General features: G+C 46.9%; 1 protein-coding gene across 4 annotated transcripts in view; it reads left to right on the forward strand.

Annotated features, from left to right (window-relative positions):
* Positions 1-23,637, forward strand: part of CPED1 (cadherin like and PC-esterase domain containing 1) — a gene marked incomplete at its 5' end in the record, with an annotated part of 129,636 nt that overhangs the window by 25,811 nt on the left and 80,188 nt on the right. For all 4 annotated transcript variants that reach the window (XR_014516582.1, XR_014516583.1, XR_014516584.1 and 1 more), the window contains 2 exons: positions 15,218-15,324; positions 17,252-17,327. Coding sequence is in view for 1 of the 4 variants with exons in the window: in XM_083463401.1 (XP_083319527.1) it covers positions 15,218-15,324; positions 17,252-17,327 (183 nt within the window). The remainder of the gene's footprint in view (positions 1-15,217; positions 15,325-17,251; positions 17,328-23,637) is intronic.

Genomic DNA, 23,637 nt, shown 5'->3' on the forward strand with positions numbered 1-23,637 from the left:
AAACATTTGAAGGCCACCATGCTGCAAACCCTCCAAAGGTCCGTCTTTTCCAGGAGCAGTCCCAGATTTACAGAAGCCGTCCCGGAACATCCTGCTTTTCCTTAGGACTGGCATCCCCAACCTGCGGCCCTCCAGATGTTTTGGCCTACAACTCCCATGATCCCTAGCTAACAGAACCAGTGGTCAGGGGTGATGGGAATTGTAGTCCAAAACATTTGGAGGGCCGAAGGTTGGGGATGCCTTAGGACATCCCTATTTTCATCAGAGGGGGTATGGAGTTATGCAACCCCTGAGCCAAGAAGATCATTATTATTGAATAAAAAGGTAAAGGACCCCTGACAGTAAAGTCCAGTCGCGAATGACTCTGGGGTTGAGCCGCTCATCTCTCTTTACTGGCCGAGGGAGCCTGCGTTTGTTCTCAGACAGTTTTTCTGGGTCATGTGGCCAGCATGACTAAGCGAAACAAGAGCAGCAGATGGAAACACCATTTACCTTCCCACTGGAGTGGTACCAATTTATCTACTTGCACTGGTGTGCTTTCGAACTGCTAGGTGGGCTCTTTGCTGGGAAAGAGCAATGGGAGCTCACCCCGTCGCGTGGATTTGAACCGCTGACCTTCCGATCGGCAAGCCCTAGGCTCAGTGGTTTAGACCACAGCGCCACCTGCACCCCTATTTTCATTGGAGAAATGTTGGAGGGTATGGAATAGGATGTTCCCAGGGCTTTTTTTTTTTTAGCTGGAACTAACCAGGAACTCAGTTGCAGCACCTCTCAGGCAGGCGTCATTGCCATTCTACGCGAACAAGGGAAGCATTCATGGTGAGTTCCGGCACCTCTTTTTCTAGAAAAATAGCATTGGACGACCCTTTTTCCATTGGAGAAATGTTGGAGGATATGGAGAAGGCTCCAGTATAGCCACAACATGAGTCCATTTATACTCCCAACAGAATCAAATGGTGAAGCTTTTCGTAGACTGTGGCACTTCAGGTGGAGTTCATGCAAAATTCTTACACACATGTAAAAAGCGGCACATGCAGAAGGGTAGGCCAAATTTCTCATGGTAGCCAGGTATGTGTCTCATCTTCTGCATGCATACAAACAGCACAAATAGAGGAAGAAAGGTATGTTCAACTTCCAATAGCATCCAGTTATCTATTGTACTGTGGAGAGTGTCTTAACTTATGGTCTGTGTGTGTGCTTTGGGAGCTGCACAGTCAGGGGGGAAAACAATGCTGTCCAGGGTTGTAAAGACTGTGGAGAGAATAATTGGGTGCACTCTTCCCACCTTGGATCAAATCTATACTTCCAGGTGTCATAAGAAAGCTGCAGAGATAGTGCAGGATAGTGCGCACCCCAGAAATGATCTCTTCCAGCTTCTGCTTTCTAGCAGAAGGTACAGGGTTATAAAGACTAGGACCAGCTACCTGAGAAACAGTTTCTATCCAAATGCAATTTTGGTTTTAAACACAGTGTAAGGTAGTCTTTTCCTGCCAACCTAGCAGTTCGAAAGCATGTCAAAGTGCAAGTAGATAAATAGGTACCGCTCCGGCGGGAAGGTAAACGGCGTTTCCATGCGCTGCTCTGGTTCGCCAGAAGCGGCTTAGTCATGCTGGCCACATGACCCGGAAAAATTGTCTGCGGACACATGCCAGCTCCCTCAGCCAGTAAAGCGAGATGAGCGCTGCAACCCCAGAGACGTTCGTGACTGGACTTAACTGTCAGGGGTCCCTTTACCTTTAAGGTAGTCTTTATGGGAGTATATTGTATTTAATTACAGTGGTACCTCAGGTTACATACGCTTCAGGTTACAGACTCCGCTAACCCAGAAGTATTGTCTCGGGTTAAGAACTTTGCTTCAGGATGAGAACAGAAATCGTGCTCTGGCAGCGTGGCGGCAGCGGGAGGCCCCATTAGCTAGAGTGGTGCTTCAGGTTAAGAACAGTTTCAGGTTAAGAATGGACCTCTGGAACGAATTAAGTACTTAACCCAAGGTACTACTGTATGGAGTATCAGAGTTTTTAGGGGGTTAACCAAGCTGGGATAGCGGGCTTGTTGGTTTTTGAATGTCTGATGTAGATTTTTTTTCCATTTCGTTGTTCTATATGGGATAATGACAATAAAGATTATCGTATATAACCTAATATATGATTGTAGAATTCAAGCAGTGCATGCAAGTCTTCTTTCATCAAAATAAATAGCTATAGCAAACGGAAATAAGAGCACCAGATGCCCCGAAGGGAAAAATGCTATAGTGTTCTGTAAACATCTGGTTGCCATCTTCAGTTAGGGCTGAAGGACCCGCCTTTTAAAGGAACTGAAATATGTTTTTAAAAATAAATAAATGGGACACTAGGCATTCTGTTCTTTTCGTGGCTGGGGGGGGGGGGTAAAGGAAACACCATGGATAGAGAGGTCACAAGAAGCTCAGCTTTTCTAAACAAGAAAGTCTGAGAAATTTAAAGTGAACTGAACTCAAGTTCCAGCAGTATAAACAGTCCAGCAGAGTTAAGGTTAAATAAACATGCCTGGGGACCCACCGATTCTAGTAGAAGCACAAATGCTCTTGTGCTATTAATGCATCCTGTGAGGGTTTGATTAGCTGCTTGTGCGTGAAAACGTGCTCCCTCAGAGTTTGTGCGACCCCACAAACCTCCGTGTGTGACGGAGCTCCTCAGACATGTCTGCTCTAGTCACTAGTAGAGTCCGACAGTGGCTGTCTGCGGAAGCGTTTCCAGCAAAGAAGTTCCTTAACGGAAACGCGTCTCCTGGACTCACGGCGTGACAGTTTCCTGCGAGGTGTGGGTCTCCCTATGGGAGATTCCGATACCTCCCCACTGTTCTCGCTGGAAGCCTCCCTGAGCCCTCCCTCCTGCTCGCATTCCCTCAGAGACCCACTCCTCCCCCTGCTGGTCCCTGCTTCAGCAGTTGAGTCTCTTTCATCCTGCCTGAGTCCCTCCACCACCTGATGCTCTGATGGCAGTTCCCTGACATCCACCTCCCCTCCAGGGCCCCCCTCACCCCTCCCAATTCCTCCCCCCTGGGAGGTGAAGGGCTAAAACCCCGAAACGAATCTTCCTCATCTTCTGACGTCTCGAACAATTCTCTCCATCGATCGTCGTCCTGGCCAGCTGAATCCTCCTCCTCTTCAGAATCTGGGAACCCCTCCAACTCCTCTTCCTCGTCGGTGGTGGCAAAGTATTCCCTTCGGAACCTCGCTACCGGCTGAGGTTTACGTGGGAACCTCTGATGAAAAGTCTCTATTAAAACCTCGTCATTGACATCCTCTGCCCTAACCCAGGTGTTTTCCGACTCCGGTTCCCCTTCCCACATTACCAAATACTCTACTTGATCTCCCTTCCACCTGGAATCGAGGATCTCCGCTACATGGTAGCTGTGTTCCTTCTCCTCCATTGCTGGTCCCCTAGTGACCCTCCCCTCACTGTCTCCTCTATACGGTGACAGCAACGACCTGTGAAAAACTGGGTGCAGCTTCATGTGGTTCGGTAACCGGAGCCTGAAAGCCACTGGATTGACCTGCTGTATGACTTCAAACGGACCCAGCCTTTTGGGTCTTAATTTCTTACAACCTCCTTTGAATGGCAACCCTTGGGTTGACAGCCACACCTGGTCCCCCACCCTGATGCTTTCACCTTCCCTTCTGTTTTTGTCTGCCTGCCTCTTATATTCCTCCTTAGCCCTGTTTAAATTGAGTTGGAGCTGGCGATGGATCGCTTCCATTTCTTCCACGAACTGTTCTGCAGCTGGAACGCTCCAGTTCTCCCCCTCCCCCCCTGGGAAGGCTCTGGGATGGCACCCGTGATTAGCCAAAAAGGGGCTCATCCCCGTGGACACGTTCTCTGCATTGTTGTAGGCAAATTCTGCCAACGCCAACTTCTCCACCCAATCATTCTCTCTGTCATTAACATAACACCTCAAATATTGTTGGAGAACCCCATTTGCTCTTTCCGCCTGCCCGTTGGTTTCAGGATGACGGGCCGTCGAGAAATTAACCTCTACATGCAGTAAGCTCATGAGCTTCCTCCAGAACCTGGAAGTAAATTGTTTCCCTCGGTCTGAAACCACCCTCAAGGGGGCGCCATGCAACCTAAACACATTCTCTACAAACAATTTGGCGGTTTCTTCTGCTGTAACCGCATGTGAGCAGGCTATGAAGTGGGCCATTTTAGTTAACAGGTCTACTACAACCATGATGGCTGTTTTCCCTCTAGACCTTGGCAGATCAGTCATGAAATCTATTGCCACTGCTTCCCACGGTCTCTCAGGTGTGGGCAGTGGTTCTAATAAACCAGCCGGCGCCTGCCTCTCCCCCTTGGCTCTTTGGCATTGTTCACACCCTCTCACATACTCCCGCACATCTTCCCTGACCTTGGGCCACCAAAATTCCCTGGTAACCAGCCACATGGTTTTGTGTTGCCCAAAGTGCCCTGCTGTGGGGCTATCGTGCAGCTGCTTGAGTACCTTCTCCCTCAATTCCCCTTCAGGTATATATAACGCTCCCTTATAATACAATGCCCCATTTCTCTCCTCAAAACCACCGGATTTGTCTTCCTCCCCTCTGAGATCCCTGAGTTTCCCCTGGGCGTATGCATCCTGCACCGTACCCTCTACCAATTCCCTTTGCCCCACCAAAGTCGCCCCACACACCCAGCGGTCCTCTGGAATGATATGGGTTTCTTCGGGTGCTCCCTCCCCCTCCAAATATTCAGGTTTGCGTGAGAGAGCGTCCGCCCTAACATTCTCTGGGCCTGGCACATAACAAATCTCAAAGTTAAATTTGGAGAACTCTTGGGCCCATCTCAACTGCCTTTGGTTGAGCACTCGCGCCGTTCTCCAGTACTCTAGATTTTTATGGTCCGTGCACACTTGCACTTTATGTTGTGCACCAACTAGCAGATGCCTCCATCTCCGGAACGCCTCATGAATAGCAAGCAGTTCTCGGTCGTACACCGTGTAGTTCCTCTCGGATTTGTTCAGCTTCCGCGAGAAGAAGGCACACGGACGCCACTCTGACTCCTCCTTCCCCGGCTGCAGAAGAAGCACCGCCCCTATGGCTCTGTCAGATGCGTCTGTTTCAACCCTTAGCTTCTTTCGTAAATCCACATGCAGAAGTTGTTCTTCAGAGGCGAAGGCCCTTTTCAGTTCCTCAAACGCTCGCTCCGCCTCCGCCGTCCATACAAACTTCTTTTTACTGCTGAGACAGTCAGTGATGGGCGCCGTCAGATGGGCGAAGTTGCGGATGAACTTACGATAAAAGTTTCCAAACCCTAGGAACCTCTGCACATCCTTCTTGGTTTTGGGTGTTTTCCATTCCAGCACTGCCTGTACCTTGCCGGGATCCATGGCCAATCCCTTGTCTGACAGGCGGTACCCCAGGAATTCCACCTCCTTGGTATGGAACCGACACTTCTCCAGTTTGACCCACAGCCTGTTGGCTTGCAGTCTGCTCAACACTTCTCTGACGTCTCTCACATGTTGCTCCTCATTCTCAGAATACACCAACACATCATCTAGAAAGGCAACGCAATTCTTGTAGAGCAAAGGGCCCAGCACGTGGTTCATAAAAGATTGAAAACACGCGGAGCCTGCTTGTAATCCAAATGGCATAACGAGGTATTCAAACGCCCCCAAAGGGGTAAACATGGTGGTTTTCCATTCATCCCCTTTCCTTATGCGTATCAGGTTGTACGCCCCCCTTAGATCCAGCTTTGTGAAAATCTTTCCCTTCCTCACCCTGGTCAAAATATCATCAATTCTGGGCATAGGGAACGCCACCGGTTCAGTCACTGCATTCAGCCGCCTAAAATCACATACAAGTCTCGGCTTGTCCGCATTTTTTTTGTCCACAAAGAACACTGGGCTCCCCCCTGCTGCTCCCCCCTCAACAGCTCCCACCATCCCTTGCCATTCCTTCCTCTGGGGGCAGACTCTGGCAAAGTGGCCTGGCTGTTGGCAGAGATAGCATTTCCGGGGGCCCTTTCCCTCCTTCTTAGCTCCCTCGCTGGTTTTTGAAAATGCGCGCGCGCGCGCTGTTCCGATTTCCATCGGCTCTGCCGGCGGGAAAGCTGGCTCAGGAATGTCTGGAATGCGGAACTCCTTCCAACGTTCCCCTCTCCCTTCCCGCCTCTCCAAGGCTCTTGCCTCCTGCCGCGCTCCTATGGTCAGCGCAGATTTGGTCAGCTGATCCATAGACTCCGCCCTGGGGCTCCGTGCCAGCTCGTCTTTCACCCCCGAAGAAAGACCTTCTTCAAATAGCATTTGAACGGGTGCCGCCGATAAATCCCAACTCAGTCTGTGAATCAGCATGGTAAACTCAGTCCAATATTCACGGACAGATCGACTTCCCTGCTTACAAGCCATTAGCTGTCTGCGCACCACCCCTTCCTCAATATCGCTGGAAAACATGATATCCATTGCCCGAAAGAACTTCATTGTGTCCTTTTGTATGTCATTGTGCGTTGCCATTAGGGGTCGAACCCAGTCTCTAGCCCCTTTCTCAAGATGCCCAATTACAAAAGCAACTCGCGATTCCTCATCAGGGAACTCATCGAACTGCACATTAAGGGCATATTGCATCTCTGTCCTAAAAGCATGGTAGTCCTTGGGGTCCCCCCCAAATTTCTGCACCAATCCTGGTACCTTTCTGGGGAATTGCGTGGCTCTCCCCTTCTTGTCTGCATCCTGAGCCCTTCTCTCCTCCAACCTCGCCGTCTGCAGGGCCAGTTGAACCTCCAACGCTCGGTATCTATCTTCCAAGCTTGGACCAGCTCCAGCCCCTGCTCCTCCGGTTCCGGTTGGTTCGCTCATGATGCCTTCTCTTGCACAGGCAGCGTACAAAGACTGTCGGACTGCTGTGAGGGTTTGATTAGCTGCTTGTGCGTGAAAACGTGCTCCCTCAGAGTTTGTGCGACCCCACAAACCTCCGTGTGTGACGGAGCTCCTCAGACATGTCTGCTCTAGTCACTAGTAGAGTCCGACAGTGGCTGTCTGCGGAAGCGTTTCCAGCAAAGAAGTTCCTTAACGGAAACGCGTCTCCTGGACTCACGGCGTGACAGTTTCCTGCGAGGTGTGGGTCTCCCTATGGGAGATTCCGATACCTCCCCACTGTTCTCGCTGGAAGCCTCCCTGAGCCCTCCCTCCTGCTCGCATTCCCTCAGAGACCCACTCCTCCCCCTGCTGGTCCCTGCTTCAGCAGTTGAGTCTCTTTCATCCTGCCTGAGTCCCTCCACCACCTGATGCTCTGATGGCAGTTCCCTGACACATCCATTCTAGAGCAACCACGAGAGAAACATCTTAGTAATAAAGTCAAGCAATAAATAAATAAATTGTGCAGTAAATAGCTTTAAAAGTACCACAACATTCTTGCCTTATTTTTTCTTATACAGAAGATGTGAGCACAACTGGCCCAGGACAAGCAACGTTTATTTCTTAATTCAAAGCATATGTTGCAGGCATTAATTTTTTTTTCCCTTTGGAAAGCAAAATATTCATTTCAGTTGCACCCTTTAGCCCCATCTTTCAGCAGAGTACGTCTGTAAACAAAAGCTGTGGAATGATAATAACACGTTCTTGCAGTTTAGCATTGCTTGTATAGAGATGTGTAGATTGTAGTGCAGCTTTTGAGAGTCGGTGTTTCAGTTTACAGTGAAAACTTTCTGAAGCTTAAGGAGGATGAAAGAACAAGGAGGGGTAGGATGCTTAATTTCAAAAGTATCATAATGCTGTAAAGAACTGTTAAAACACCGAACCCTTCATAAACATGCACGATAGGCATTTCTTTGAAATCTGTTTCCAGCCTTAAATTACATAATTAGGGTCTCAACTTCCGCCACCCCCAAAGTACCAGAGTTTCTTTCATTTTGTAACAAGGTTCTCAGTAATTCACAATTATTTGTAGGTACAGAACAGCTTCAGATGTTGATAACTGGTCACAAAAACATAACATCCTGCATTTATTTAATTTGTTTATTTTGAAGCGGGTTTCTGTTTCTTATGGATGCGAAGATAGTCTTGAAAATGTGTGAGCCCTGGGTGCTTTGATAATCCAACAGGTTTAGCTTACATTGTGGAGAATGTAATTGCACGGGTCTAGATAATTTTTCCAAGCAAACCTTTTGGCCAATTCTATCCAATTTATTTATTCTTTGTTGGTCAAGGTCGATGGGAGGGTGGATGACTGGCACCTATTCTCATGCAAACAAACTCTGTGCAAATTCTAGATATATACAAATTCCGATGTAAGCTAGCTGGAGGTTCAAAAAAAACCTCACCCAAAGGCATGTCCCACTGAAATCAATGAACAGCACCCCCAGTGGATGTGCATTCTGATCCATGTCCTTTTAAAATATATTTTTTATACTTTTCAGGTTTATACATTTCATTAATTTTACAATCGTTTTAAAATGTCAAAGTTTGACTCCCTTCCCTTTCTTTCTGCAGTTCCTTAAATTTATTTTTAAATATATTCTGCATATCCAAATTCATTTAATTATCTACTTTAAATATATACTCTTATGAAGCTTCAGGTTATTACAATAATCTTGCCAATGTTTTTTATCTGTTTGCAATTTATCTGTAAATATTCAAGAAACCATTTCCGTTATTTTATAAAAAGTTTGCTATCTTGATTTCTTACTCTTCCGGTAAGTTTTGCCATTTCTGCATATTCCACAAGTATTTGTATCCATTCTTCCTTTGCTGGGACTTCTGCTTCTTTCCATTTTTGGGAAAGTAACATTCTTGCCAGTGTAGGCACGCCCAGGAATAAGTTTCTATACAATTTAGATAGTTGTGTCCCTACAATTCCCAAGAGAAAGGCTTCTGGCTTGTTGTTCTACAAACGTTATTTTGAACATCTTTTTTCATTTCTGCTGACCCTAAATTAGTGGTTGTGTGACTTGGCCCAGTAAACAGAATCAGTTACATAAAACATTGTTTGCAATAGGGACCTGGTTGTAGGAAGCAGGAAGTCAATGGGTAGTCGGTGAAGGTTCCCACAGGGTGAGGGTTCAGGGCAGCAGCTAACAGTATGGGGAGCTAAGAGAGATGTGATTTCAGAGGGCAATCTATGATTCTAGGATGGTTGGCATGCTGGCGCATTGCGCGTCGAGGTCCCCAAGCCACCCCAAATAACTCACACCTCACACAGAATTTTTGTTTGAGGTTTTTGGCATAATTTTTGGCCACAACTTTATTTAAATACAAAAATGTGAGTGGGTTGCGTAGGCATTGGTTGCGACTATCTGCCCCCGGTGGGGACAGACTGACATTTCGCATGCCTGCGAAAGCCAGAAAAGGGGAATACATTTTGGGGATAGCGATGGAGCAGGGAACCTGCCCTCACCTCTCCTCAAATGCTCCCAGTGGCTCTTGTGTGGCCCTAGCCCCTTGACAGGGTTCAGACAAAAGCAATGGTGAGCCCCTGTATTCCTTTAATGGAATACCCTTGCAGCAGTGAGCCCCTGTATTCCTTTAATGGAATACCCTTGCAGCAGCAGCATTAGAGGGGCAGGCACAGCCAATCCATGCCCCTCAACCAACCAAACCAAAAGCCAACGTCTAACGCAACCTTGCAAGTTGTGACGATTTGCTACGCAGTAGGCAAAAACCAAATGGCCCCAGCCAATCAGCCAGATGGACAAAATTCCTACTGGGCCCCTGCCCCAAGAGCAGACGACCCCATGACAGGCATAGCAAGGTCAATGCAAACAACCCTAAATATAGGGGGGTGGGGTGGGCGGGTAATCAGATGCACACAGCGAAAAGAGGAAGCTCTACGCTTCGTGCAGGGAGTTTTAAGGTTTCAAGCTGTCAATCACAAAATGGCAACAATAACTTCTTCCCAACAACAAGGGAAGCCCAATCACAACAGTGGCCAATGATCAATTAGCCCGCCCCACAATTTTGATGTGTCTTGTCGGCCCCCACCGCAACCCGTACTCTCCATGAAGGAGAACACGCTTTATCAAATGTGCTGCTGGAGAGGTTCCGGGCATGGAGGGAAGTTGAAAATGTTGTAATCTGCTTGCAAGCGGAGTCAGAACTCAGGAGCAGCTCTTTCTCATACTGTAGTCTCCTTGGATGCCAGAGGCCTATTCCAGAAAGAAGAAAAAAAGCCCTTTAGTTTTAGGTTCAGATATTCTGGAGGGAGAAGTTCTGGCTTAGAAACCAGCTCTTGACAGATGCATCCAGCGTGTAGGAAGCAGGCCTTGGGCCTGCCAATATGATGAGCGCATTCTGCAAAAGTCTGAAGGTTCATCTAAAGTACCATGGTCCAGGACAGAAACAGAAAAGCACAACGTGCTAGGATTTCTGTTATTTGTTTTCAGTTGCAAAGGTGTGTTCATCTTGAAATAAATAGATGTTGGTACAGTGGTCCCTTGGGTTAAGAACTTAATTTGTTCTGGAGGTCCGGTCTTAACCTGAAACTGTTCTTAACCTGAAGCACCACTTTAGCTAACGGGGCCTCCCGCTGCCGCCGCACCACCAGAACACGATTTCTGTTCTCATCCTGAAGCAAAGTTCTTAACCCGTGGTACTATTTCTGGGTTAGCGGAGTCTGTAACCTGAAGTGTCTGTAACCCAAGGTACCACTGTATGTCTTTCTTCTCCTTAGGCATGCCATTCATGGCGCCTTAAAGCTGTAAAGTCTCGTTTATTTTCCTCTGTTTATAGAAGTGTTCGTATATTCATCCTGACAATGTTTAATTCGTTCCATGGACACAGAAGATAAATAACAATGGTGCTGTGAATGGGGAAGGCACTATTCCTAATGCATATCAAGACAATTCTGTTGGGTAGACTCATTCACGTTGATTAACAGAGGTGGCTGGGTTACATTTATCTTTCTGTCCCTCTGATTAGCCAGATGATGTCTTCCTGTACTCCTGATTCTTCTTTGGGGTGTAAAACTGGGCTTCTGACAGGTGCCCAGGGGAAAAGCAGGCATCTTTTCTGTGGGATCATCCTGTAGCGATGGCAGGATGTTGTCAAGAGAGCAGAGTGCTGCCATTTGATGTTTGTACCTTAATACAGTCTTAATTTATTTTGCCTGTAAAGGAAAGCTAAACAGACAACAACAGTAGCAAACCAAGCACAAATTCACTTTTACTAATTCCTGCGTCAGGCTTGTGGCTTTCGTTATGTTTGTTTCCCTTCTGTTTTAGGGTTTTCAAAATTTAAATATCTTTTTTCCTATCTACTACCATTCATACTGAAATTTGGCATTATTACTGTGATATCCAAATCTAGTCAAACATCCAAATCTAGAGGACCCATTCGACTCTGAAGACGACTTAGTCAGATGTATAGTCAACAAGTTGTATGTTTTACTTTGCTTGAGATTGTGGAAGGAATTTGCATGTGGTTGCAGCTGGCTCTTATATACTAATAAATAATGATTTAATAGCCCTCTTCATATCTTCAGTAGCTTGTTGCTATAAACGGAAACAGTACTGCACAGTTGTTTGTCATTGCGATAATCGGATTTTAATAGCTGTTGCTTGCCTGCCACCAAATTCTTGCTTCCAAGATGGACCCCACAAAGGTTGGCAACTGATCAGCAAAAAAACAACAGCCAGGCCTGCCCTTCTGCCTTTAATATCAGTTTTCAAAAATAAGCAGGTGATAGCATGATGGTGAATGATAATGATAATGTCTGAACAGTGGAAAGTTGAAAAGTTGCAACCTCCCATCTGTCCTGGTACATACTTGTCCCATAACTGTGGCAGTTTTTGGAGACATCTCTCAAGTCAGGAGTAAGTGTTGGCACTTGAATTCCTAGGACAGCTGACAGCTGCCTGGGCTCCAGTTCCCCAGTACTTGACACTTGCTCTAGTTCCTCCACAATGGGCAGCTGTGGCTGCGAACCTCAATTTTAATTTCACACAATCCCCTGGAGCAACATTACGGCAGGCATTCCAGGGCATTGTGGGAAAGCAAAATGGCAGCTCCCTTGGAGTGTTCTTTGCAGTACGGCAAGCCTAAAGGCATATCCTCCAACAATTCTCCCATGAAAATAGGGACGTCCTAAGGTAAACAGTTCATGGCCACTGGTCCCATCACCTCCTGGCAAATAGAAGGGGAAGAAATGGAGTCAGTGAGAGATTTTACTTTCTTGGGCTCCATGATCACTGCAGATGGTGACAGCAGCCATGAAATTAAAAGACGCCTGCTTCTTGGGAGAAAAAGCAATGACAAACCTAGACAGTATCCTAAAAAGCAGAGACATCACCTTGCCAACATAGGTCCGTATAGTTAAAGCTATGGTTTTCCCAGTAATGATGTATGGAAGTGAGAGCTGGACCATAAAGAAGGCTGATCACCGAAGAACTGATGCTTTTGAATTATGTTGCTGGAGGAGACTCTGGAGAGTCCCATGGACTGCAAGAAGATCAAACCTATCCATTCTGAAGGAAATCAGCCCTGAGTGCTCACTGGAAGGACAGATCCTGAAGCTGAGGCTCCAATACTTTGGCCACCTCATGAGAAGAGAAGACTCCCTGGAAAAGACCCTGATGTTGGGAAAGATGGAGGGCACAAGGAAAAGGGGACGACAGAGAACGAGATGCTTGGACAGTGTTCTTGAAGCTACCAGCATGAGTTTGACCAAACTGCGGGAGGCAGTGGAAGACAGGAAGAAGAAGAAGAGTTTGGATTTGATATCCCGCCTTTCACTCCCTTTAAGGAGTCTCAAAGCGGCTAACATTCTCCTTTCCCTTCCTCCCCCACAACAAACGCTCTGTGAGGTGAGTGGGGCTGAGAGACTTCAAAGAAGTGTGACTGGCCCAAGGTCACCCAGCAGCTGCATGTGGAGGAGCGGAGACGCGAACCCGGTTTCCCAGATTACGAGACTACCGCTCTTAACCACTACACCACACTGGCTCTCAGGAGTGCCTAGTGTGCTCTGGTCCATGGGGTCACGAAGAGTCGGACATGACTAAACGACTAAACAACAACAAAGGTAAACAGGGAGATTCTGGGATCGATTAAGAAACTGGGATGGCTTCAGTAAATCCGGAAATTCTATCCCTGGAAAATAGGGACACTTCAAGGGTGTGTAGAGGAGTCACTTTGCCCAGGTCACCTTCATTCTTCGAACCACCCCTGTCTCAAGTACACATTTTGTGTTTATTTTTTTCATTTCATAAAGTTACACAAGGTTGTTTTGCATGCTACAAGGGGCTATTTTGGCATAGGGGTTTTTGCACTTTTCTTCTTTACGATGCAAAATATTTCTGAAAGTAGCCCAGTTTATTTTAAGCCTGTTTGTCCTATGAGGTCTTTGTTTTTGGTACCTCCGTTTGCAGAATAATATTCTCCCACTCCAAAAGCTCTTCGGATGAAAGAATGTTTGCCTTTCTACTCCTACCAGCCCTTTGTTCATCTGCATTGCTTGGCCAGCTTAGGCATTCCAAGTGGTTCGTTCCGAGAGCAGCGTTCTGAAGAGCGTGTGAGGAGAGAATGTTATCTTGCTGCCATCTGCTATCTTGATGAAAATATTGAGCCACATATCTATGAGAAGCCAGTTGTCAATATGCTGCTTAATGTGTACAACACGCTGCCGGGATCTAGACAGGTAAAGGAAATATGGAGCTTAGCTGGCCACCTTTCAGTGAAGCTAAAAGCTCACCAGAGTAATTCCTGAGATCTGTATTCAGAGTGGTGCTGAAAACGCCAAGGTTGCAGGTTCGATACCCATATGGGAAGGCTGCATAATTTAATAATAATAATAATAATAATAATAATAATAATCATAATAATAATAATCATAATAATAATTTAGTATTTATACCCCACCCATCTGGCTGGGTTTCCATAGCCACTCTGGGTGGCTTCCAAACAGAATAATAATAATAGTGATAAAGTATCAAACCTAAAAAACTTCCCTAAACAGGGCTGCCTTCAGATGTCTTCTAAAAGTCAGATAGTTGTTCATTTCCTTGACATTTGATGGGAGGGCGTTCCACAGGGCAGGCGCCACCACCGAGAAGGCCCTCTGCCTGGTTCCACATTCCTGCATTGCTGAGGGTTGGCTTAGATAATCCTCAGGGTTCCTTCCGACTCAACAATGTGATTCTGTAACATACTATTCCGGGCAAATGCACATTTATACCATCTTTCATCCAATGAGCTCAATGTGACATACATGGTGGTTCTCCTTCTCTCCATTTTGATCCTCCCAATAGTAGGTTACGCTGAAAGACTGTGACTGGTGAACTTTATGGCTAAGTGGGCCTGCCTTTGAGACCTGATCTCCCAGGTTCTCTCCCGGTCTCTACCCGCTAAGCCGCATTGGGACTTGTAGTCTCATTCCCCCCCATAATACTCTTTAGCTGTGGTGATTTGAGTGCCGTTCAGTTTCGACTAATGGTGTCCATTTGCACTGTGCTTCCCTCTGAAAATAAATACTTGTGTCTATACAGGCAAAAGGGACGCGGGTGGCGCTGTGGGTAAAACCTCAGCGCCTAGGACTTGCCGATCGCATGGTCGGCGGTTCGAATCCCCGCAGTGGGGTGAGCTCCTGTCGTTCGGTCCCAGCTCCTGCCCACCTAGCAGTTCGAAAGCACCCTTAAGTGCAAGTAGATAAATAGGTACCGCTTTATAGCGGGAAGGTAAACGGCATTCCGTGCGCTGCGCTGGCTCGCCAGATGCAGCTTGTCACGCTGGCCACGTGACCCGGAAGTGTCTGCGGACAGCGCTGGCTCCCGGCCTCTAGAGTGAGATGAGCGCACAACCCTAGAGTCTGTCAAGACTGGCCCGTATGGGCAGGGGTACCTTTACCTTTATACAGGCAAAATAATTCTGACAAGAACTGAGAGGAGTCTTTAGCTGTACAGTGGTACCTCAGGTTAAGAACTTAATCCATTCTGGAGGTCTGTTCTTAACTTCAAACTGTTCTTAACCTGAGGCACCACTTTAGCTAATGGGGCCTCCCGCCGCCTCACAATTTCTGTTCTCATCCTGCAGCAAGGTTCTTAATCCTAGGTACTATTTCCGGGTTAGCGGAGTCTGTAACCTGAAGCGTGTGTAACCCAAGGTACCACATATTAGTAAAAGTTGTGAAACTCTGCACAGCATCAAGTGAGGCCCTGAGTCTTGTGTCCGACAAATGCTACTTCATAAGCAACAAATGCAAGTGGCACCTGGACAATTTTTTAAAATAGTTGTTTCCTATTGTGCTTCTCTTTCTTTTGTACAGATGAATTAAGCTCTTGGGATCTTCTGATCTGCCTATCTTCCAGCAAAGCCGACCACGAAAGTTGCTTAAATAGAGTAGAATCACATGGAGCAACATTACTTCAGAAGGTATGGTTCAAAACTGTCATCTTTGTTTTTGACATGCCCTTAAGTAGTTATTGGCCCACCCAGTTAGATGCTAGTTCTGGGACCTTTATTGTACATTTTTAGTGTTATAGCTATCCAACCGGTATGGGAATTTGCTGGTGTTAGAGGAGGACCATTGTGTGAATGAAGTCTCAGGCGCAATCTGCAAAAACTCTACTTGAAAGACCTCTGAGAATAAGACTGAAAGAAAACAGCCTCCTGAGATCTTGGTGAATTTTTGCCAGGAACAGGCAACACTTGTTTCAATGAGGCTTTTGTGGCAATGAAAATTGCAGGTGCTGAGGGCTTGAATTGGACTGGGCCTGCAATAAACCCAGTGCTTTTTTTCTTTAAAAATGTTTAGAGGTACTCTCATTTTCCTACTCATATTGAAATACTGCCCCTCAATGAGGCCAAACTTAGATTTACAAAACGTTTAGGGATACGCGTATCCCTGAGTACCCCCACAGCTAAATCCATGCTATAGTGTCTTAATCCAGGCAGAGCCCCTATACAGTGGTACCTCGGAAATTGAATGGAACCTGTTCTGGAAGTCCATTCGACTTCCAAAACTTTCAGAAACCAAGGCGCAGCTTCCGATTGGGTGCAGGAAGCTCCTTCAGCCAGTCAGAAGCTGTGGACGCTGTGCCAGACGTTTGGGTTCCAAAGAACGTTCGCAAACCAGAACACCCACTTCCGGGTTTGCGGCGTTCGGGAGCCAAAACGTTCAACTGCCAAGGCGTTTGGCTTCCAAGGTATGAATGTACTGGCAAATTAGAGAATCGTGGAGTCGAAAGGGACCCTGAGGATTCTCTAGTCCAGCCCCCTGCAATGCTGAAATATGCAGCTGTCTCTTACTGGGATCGAACCTGCAGCCTTGGCATTATCAGCACCACGCTCTAACCAACTGAGCTATTGTGGTGTGGGGCACAACAGCCCTGCATCTGAGGGTGGAACTCTGTGACTGACATCACCTGAGGTTTGGCCTCAGTTAGCTAGTCCAATGGTCTGACTCATTCGAAGGCAGCTTCATATCCTGGGTGCAGGGACATCCCAGCATTTCAGGCTAAGGATCTGGAGTAAAAAACCTCTGAGATGCTGGAGAGGTAGCTTCTTGTAGGCTTGATTCTGGAGAAGACAGCTTCGTGAAGAGTTGTAAGCACATGTTTAATTCTCCCCCTTTGATACAAGTAGAAAGCACAGTGGCTTAGCCTTGACTGGATTATGCCAACTGAAATTTCTACACAGTGCCACAATGATTCTGCTTTTCTGTGTTATCTGACCTAGATTGTTGTAGTTCACCTCACCCACAGCTGGAATTCAGCTCTCACACATTTCAATAAAAATATAGGATTCCAAAGAAATGGACACAAATGTCTCATTGAGGCAAGAATGCTTGGGAAACAAAAGGAATCAAAGTGTGCAACATGCGCTCGGCATTTTGAAAGGATTGAGTGCCCCTTCTGTTGGGTGTAAGTGGGTGTCTCAAGTTTTCTTGCCAGGGCAGGCTTGACTTTAAGATCTTTTTTTTTAAAGGCTTTATTGCTCTTTTATAAACATCTAGCATAAACATCTCTCCTAGGTAATTGGCAGTTGTATCTATAAATAAACTAAATGCCAGTAGGGTTTTGGACTGAATGCCAAAGAGGGAACTTACATCGATTTCTGATTCCTTGGGGATGTTCACACCTACGTGACTTGCAATTAAAAACGAACAGGATTTAGGGCTGATTGAAACCCTCAAGATAGTTTCTGTCCATTTTCTCTCCCCACGTAAGGGAACGAGTCCCAGCTAATATCTCTGGAGCAGCAGAACGCCTTAGTGGCATCCTTGACGGGCACAATAAAAGTGACGCAGAAGCTACGAAAAGGAAACGCCAATGATCAGAATCTCTCCCATTGTTTTCAGGCAAATGCCGTTCCCCAAATACAGCGCCTGCTTTGCAGGAAAGAAGGGTTATGCCAGATAGTCAGAACATTTCCAGGTAACATTCTGATTTATTCCAATGGACGTTTGCTTAATTTTTTTTTTTTATAAAAATAATCTTTGTGTGTTTGCTGGAATGTGAACCCACCTTGGCTCATCTTGGGTCGCTCTCGAAAATAACCTGTTACTCATAGTGCCAGGGCAGCCCATCCCGTTTTGCCGCCTGAGGGGAAATGAGAATGAGCTGCCTCCTGCTCCCCTGGCTGCCATATCCTGTCCTGTCCCCCACCTCCCTGTCTTCTCCTGCCCCCCACTTCTGCTGCCACTGAAACACCCCCTCTCTTGCCGAAATGCAGCAAGAGGGTCCGTCCCACAAAGCCTCCCCACTTGTCTTCTCCACCCCAGAGGTGTGGAAGACGAGTGGCAGTGCCATGTCCCGAAAGTGGTGGGGCGGGCGGGGAGCTGCCTCTTCTGCTTCTGCCGCCTGAGGCGGCTGCTTTATCCTGCCTCGTGTGTGGACCAGCTCTGCACGGTACTTAAATGTCATTCAGAGGCATTAAAGCTATTCAGTGCTCTTGTGATGGCCTGGGATTTGGACTCAGATGCTGAACCTGAGGGATCCCAGCCTGCACAGGATTCCCTGACTCCAGAACCAGCTGAGCTGGGGCTGGGGCATGAGCCTCACCTGTGCTGGATCCTCAGGTGCAGGCACCAGCTGAGTCTGCTCTGGCCCCTCAGGTGATGGAGGACCCATTGCCTGCAGGTGCTCCACTCTCAGCCCCATCAGAGGAGGCTGAGGATGCCTCTGGGTCTGGTAACCCTCCAGCCTCTCCAGAGCTGCAGAGGCTCAGGACAGAGAGGCGGAGGGAACTAAGTTCTCGCAGGAGGAGCGCTTGCCTCCAGGCCAGGAGAGGCGAGTCACCTGTGGATTGGGGCCACCCTATGCCTCGGGGCAGATAAAAGCTGGCCAGCCCCAGTCCCAAGTTGCGGGAGCAACATTGTTGGTGGCCTGTTCCTGCCTGAACCCTGTCCTGCTTTCCTGCCTGAGCTCCTGACCTGCCCTGGCTCCCTGCTTGCAAGCCTGTTCCTGACTTCACCTGGCTCCCTGCCCTGCACCCAGCTTCAGCTACTATGGACTGCCTCCATGTTGCACCTTAGACCACGGACCGGACTGGACCTTGCCTCTCGGGTAACCCATGGAACCAGCACAACTCTCCATGCATTGAAAGAACATGTGTGTCTGGTGGTTGCCCTGGGAGCAAGCAGAGAAGCATCCCTGCAAACATGCCCTGCTGTGTCTGTGCATTCACAGTGTGAGAAGGACCTCTATGCATCTTCTTCTTCTTTGGCGATCACTCGTAGCTGAGTAAGATTGTCTTCCATAAACTTGGTTTTAACAGTGAGTCCATAAGTGATTGCGGAGACCAATCCTGAATCCACACGTCCTTCCACAGTGGGGACATAGGTTTCTGGGCATGAGTTGATCATGGTGAGGGTTTGCCAAGCATGCCTTCCTCTTAGCACATTTCTCCCTTTCGTCCCGAGTTCGAGCGTCTTCTAAACCCATGACACCTTTGGTAAAGGCTGTTCTCCAATTGGAGCGCTCGCAGGCCTAGTGTTTCCCAGCTGTCGGTGTTTATGCTACATTTTAAAATATTTGCCTTAAGAGAGTCTTTGAACCTCTTCTGTTGACCACTGGCATTACGTTTACCATTTTTAAGTTTGGAATAGAGTAGTTGCTTTGGAAGACGACAATGAGGCATCTGCACAACATGACCAGTCCAACGAAGCTGATGTTGAAGAATCATTGCTTGAATCATTGCTCGTGCAGGAGGGGACACTGGTTCAATGAGGGTCTCCCCTTTGCATGGAAGAGTCCTAGGGGCATGCACTCCTACACTGATAGTGCCCCTTCGTACACCAGCAATATGTGCAGATGGCTGTGTTGTGGCTGCGTTGGAGGGCAAGGCTTGTCAAGCAAGCCCCATGAACCCCCATAACACCTCCTTTGGTGAATGAGAGAGTAATTCAGACCCCCTTGGCAGATAAAGGAGAATGTGGCCGTACTAGGCTTGTCCTAAGGCCTCGTTCTCCTTGAGGTATCAATCCTGTTAGTGATGTGCCCTTCCAGCCTGAATGTGCAGGCGCTCCTGACATAATGCTCCTCTATATGGAAAACAACAAGGTGGTTCCTTTTGTCGCTGCCATTGGTAAACAATTGGGAGCCAGGAATCCTTGCGAGGAATCTAGTGCAAATGGTAGCGAGATCTACCAGCAGAGCCAGATCTCCCTTTTGTTCTAGGGTAAGTTTCTGCATTATTGCATGATGTCAGTGGCCCACCTATCAGTGGCCCCAGTCCTGCTGCTCACCACTTGGCCCGGGGCGGGGCCTGACAGGCCCTAAGGACTGCTGCTGCGGCTACCACTCCTCTGCTCAGCGCCTGAGGGCCCCAGTTCTGCCGCTCACCACCTGGCCCGGGGTGGGGCCTGATGGGCTCTATAACGGACTGCTGCCACCGCTGCTGCTCCTGGGCAGAGAGGGCTCCGTTTTGTTTTGTTTTTTGTTTAAATTGCTGTTATTTTTTTACCTATGCCATTTTAAACTGTGATATTAATGCTGTATTCTTAGTTTTAGATTTAGATTTATGTGGAAACTGTTTCCCAGTTGGTTGTGTATTTTTTTATGTGGTTTATTTATTGTTTATGACTTTTGAAATTATGTAAATCTTGTTATACTGTAAGCCACCTTGAGCATTGTTTTTTTAACTGTGGAAAGGCGGCATGCAAATAAAAAATGATGATGATAATGGTGATGATGATCTGAATTTTCTGCCTGTTGTGCACCTGTTGATATGGACATGACATTTTTAAAAGTGGTAACTCGCCCACCACAAACCTGGGACTAGAAGCTTTCAATACTGGGGGAAGGGGGAAAGATAATCTTTTTAATGGTTGAGCATACCCAGCCCCTCCAAGTGTGTCCCTATTTTCCAAGGTTTAGAAAAGCCGTTCTCCTTTCTGATTTCAACCCAAAATGTCCTGCTTTTCCTTAATGGTAAAGGGACCCCTGACCATTAAGTCCAGTCGTAACCAACTCTGGGGTTGCGGCGCTCATCTCGCTTTTTTGGCCGAGGGAGCTGGCATATACCTTCCGGGTCATGTGGCCAGCATGACTAAGCTGCTTCTGGTGAACCAGAGCAGTGCACAGAAACGCCATTTACCTCTCCCCCCCCCCCCGGAGTGGTACCTATTTATCTACTTGCACTTTGACGTGCTTTCGAACTGCTAGGTTGGCAGGAGCAGGGACCGAGCAACAGGAGCTCACCCCGTCACAGGGATTCAAACCGCCAACCTTCTGAAGTCCTAGGCTCTGTGGTTTAACCCACAGCGCCACCCGCATCCTTTTCCTTAGGCTGTCCCTATTTTCATTGGAGAAATGTGGGAGGATATAGAGTTATCCAACCCCCTAGCTGCCTGAAGGCAATCCTGTATGGGGAAGGTTTTTTCTAATGTTTAATATTTTAATATATATTGGAAGCTGCCCAGAGTGGCTGGGCCAACCCAGCAAGATGTGTGGGATATAAATAGTAAAATTATCATCATGAAATGGGATGTCCCTATTTTCATGGGAGGAATGTTGGTGGATATGCATACCTAGGGGGGAAATGAACTTAACTATTACATTCTAAAAGGAAAAGGATTGTTTTGGCGTCAAAGTGGCTCACACAGCCAAATGGCACACCAAGGAGTGGCTCGTTCTTGCCACCCAGAGTCCTCCTCCACACTTGAACTTTAAAAGGGGGAGGGCTGAGTTATCTTAGAAACAAGGACATAGCCTGCACATTTATTCAAGAGGAGCGATTTCAAAATATAAATAAAACACTTTCCTATTGTTTCTCTTTTTCCCCTTGGCTCTTCTCCTCAGTCAGGATATCCTCCCCTGTATCTGCTGTGTTGATTTAACTTTAGTTTTCCAGGCAGCACCTTTCGAATTAGTGTTCAGCGCAAGGATTACGGCTTGGAATTATTAAGTTTTATTGCCCGGGGTCACGTGCATAATCTTGGAAAGGAAATTGGAACGGGCTCTTTTGGGTTGCTGTTGTGCGATGCATGTGATGCCTCCTCGCAAATTAATAGCTGTGCACCAAAAAGGAGAAGTCACCACTAGAATGAGAGAACAAAATAGGGAAGAGAAAGAGGGAGACAAATAAACGTTGAGTTTTCCTAACAGGGGTGAGGCACAACAAAGCAGAAAGTTAAGGGCATGATCTAGCCATGTGAAAACCATTTGGTTTTTTTATGGGAGAGGCTTAAGCAGATGTTTATCTCTCACATTGCAATCGATGGGAGTTTAATGTGTTTCTTTTTGTCTGGATTTTGCCATCAGCAGAGGATTGTTGTTGTTTTGGATGAGTAGTGATAAATAATGGCAGTGTAACTGCTTCTTATAAGTGCCTATATTTCTTAGATTAGTTCCGTCTTTCGCAATACTTTTCACATTGCCTCTGCAATCGGGTCAACCCGATTTCCCCTGTGTTTTTCTTTAACGTGCTTTCAAAACAACAATTTTGCCACAGGCAGCCTTTCCCTTCATCCTCCAGCCTGATGGCGGCATGTGGTGAGTCTGCTGCTCAGTTTGGCTGCCAGCCACTGTGCACTCCCTTAGCCCTGACAGAGACGCCGTGTCTCTCTTCATCTTCGTGGTATCTTCCGCAACAAAAATAGTGTATCTAGACTGCAGATGAATTCATCATGCGAAAGGCTGGGCTGGAGGAATCCTTAGCCGGAATTAAGATTGCCGGAAGAAATATCAACAACCTCAGATATGCAGATGACACAACATTGATGGCAGAAAGTGAGGAGGAATTAAAGAACCTTTTAATGAGGGTGAAAGAGGAGAGCGAAAAATATGGTTTGAAGCTCAACATCAAAAAAAATGAAGGTCATGGCCACTGGTCCCATCACCTCCTGGCAAATAGAAGGGGAAGAAATGGAGGCAGTGAGAGATTTTACTTTCTTGGGCTCCATGATCACTGCAGATGGTGACAGCAGTCACAAAATTAAAAGACGTCTGCTTCTTGGGAGAAAAGCAATGACAAACCTAGACAGCATTTTAAAAAGCAGAGACATCACCTTGCCGACAAGGGTCCGTATAGTTAAAACTATGGTTTTCCCAGTAGTGATGTATGGAAGTCAGAGCTGGAGCATAAAGAAGGCTGATCGCCGAAGAATTGATGCTTTTGAATTATGGTGCTGGAGGAGACACTTGAGAGTCCCATGGACTGCAAGAAGATCAAACCTACCCATTCTTAAGGAAATCAGCCCTGAGTGCTCATTGGAAGGACAGATCGTGACGCTGAGGCTCCAATACTTTGGCCACCTCATGAGAAGAGAAGACTCCCTGGAAAAGACCCTGATGTTGGGAAAGATGGAGGGCACAAGGAGAAGGGGACGACAGAGGACGAGATGGTTGGATAGTGTTCCCAAAGCTACCAGCATGAGTTTGACCAAACTGTGGGAGGCAGTGGAAGACAGGAGTGCCTGGTGTGCTCTGGTCCATGGGGTCACGAAGAGTCGGACACAACTAAACAACAACAAAAACTGCAGATATCAACATGGCAGATGTTATGTACTGAGCTGAATCCTAGAACAATAGGACCCAGAATGCAGCAGTCTGATTGGTCTGCAGGAGCCACCCAATCCAGCTCCAGGTGGAAGTGAATCAGTGACCTGATTGGCCTGCAGGAGCAGCCAATCAGGCTTCTGGGGAGGTGAATCCGCAACCTGATTGGCCTACAGGAGAAGCCCGGAATTGTCAGTGATGCAAGGCCCATTGTGTAAATAATGTATATATAGCTAGACGTCTTGGGGAAAGTTTCATTCATTGCTACTATGAGCTGAATAAAGAGCATGAAATTCACACTCAACTCTGAGAATATTTCAGCAGACATGGCTTGGAAGCTACCTACATTTCTGGTTGCTTTGCTTCTTCTTTCTTCCTCTTTTGAATTTTATTTATAAGTTTCCAGAGTTTACAAACTGAATACAACATACATACTTTCCCATTGATATTCAATTACCAGTTGACTCCCCACCCCTGCTGCCCCTCCATAATTTCTTGTATTGCTGCATATTGAAATTATCCTATTCCCCATCCTTTCCCATTATTCCCAAATACATATTTTACTGCCACTTTTCATTGAAATCCTACCTATGTTTTTACATGTTTACAACGATTCTTCAAATATTCACAGAATCACAGAATTGTATAGTGGGAAGGGACCCAAGGGTCATCTATGATTCTATGATTCTATGATTCTAGATTTTATGATTCTATGATTCTATCTAGTCTAACCCCCCCCCCGAAA

The sequence above is a fragment of the Podarcis liolepis genome, assembly GCF_965112155.1.
Source record: "Podarcis liolepis genome assembly, chromosome: 10".
Classification (NCBI taxonomy): domain Eukaryota; kingdom Metazoa; phylum Chordata; class Lepidosauria; order Squamata; family Lacertidae; genus Podarcis; species Podarcis liolepis.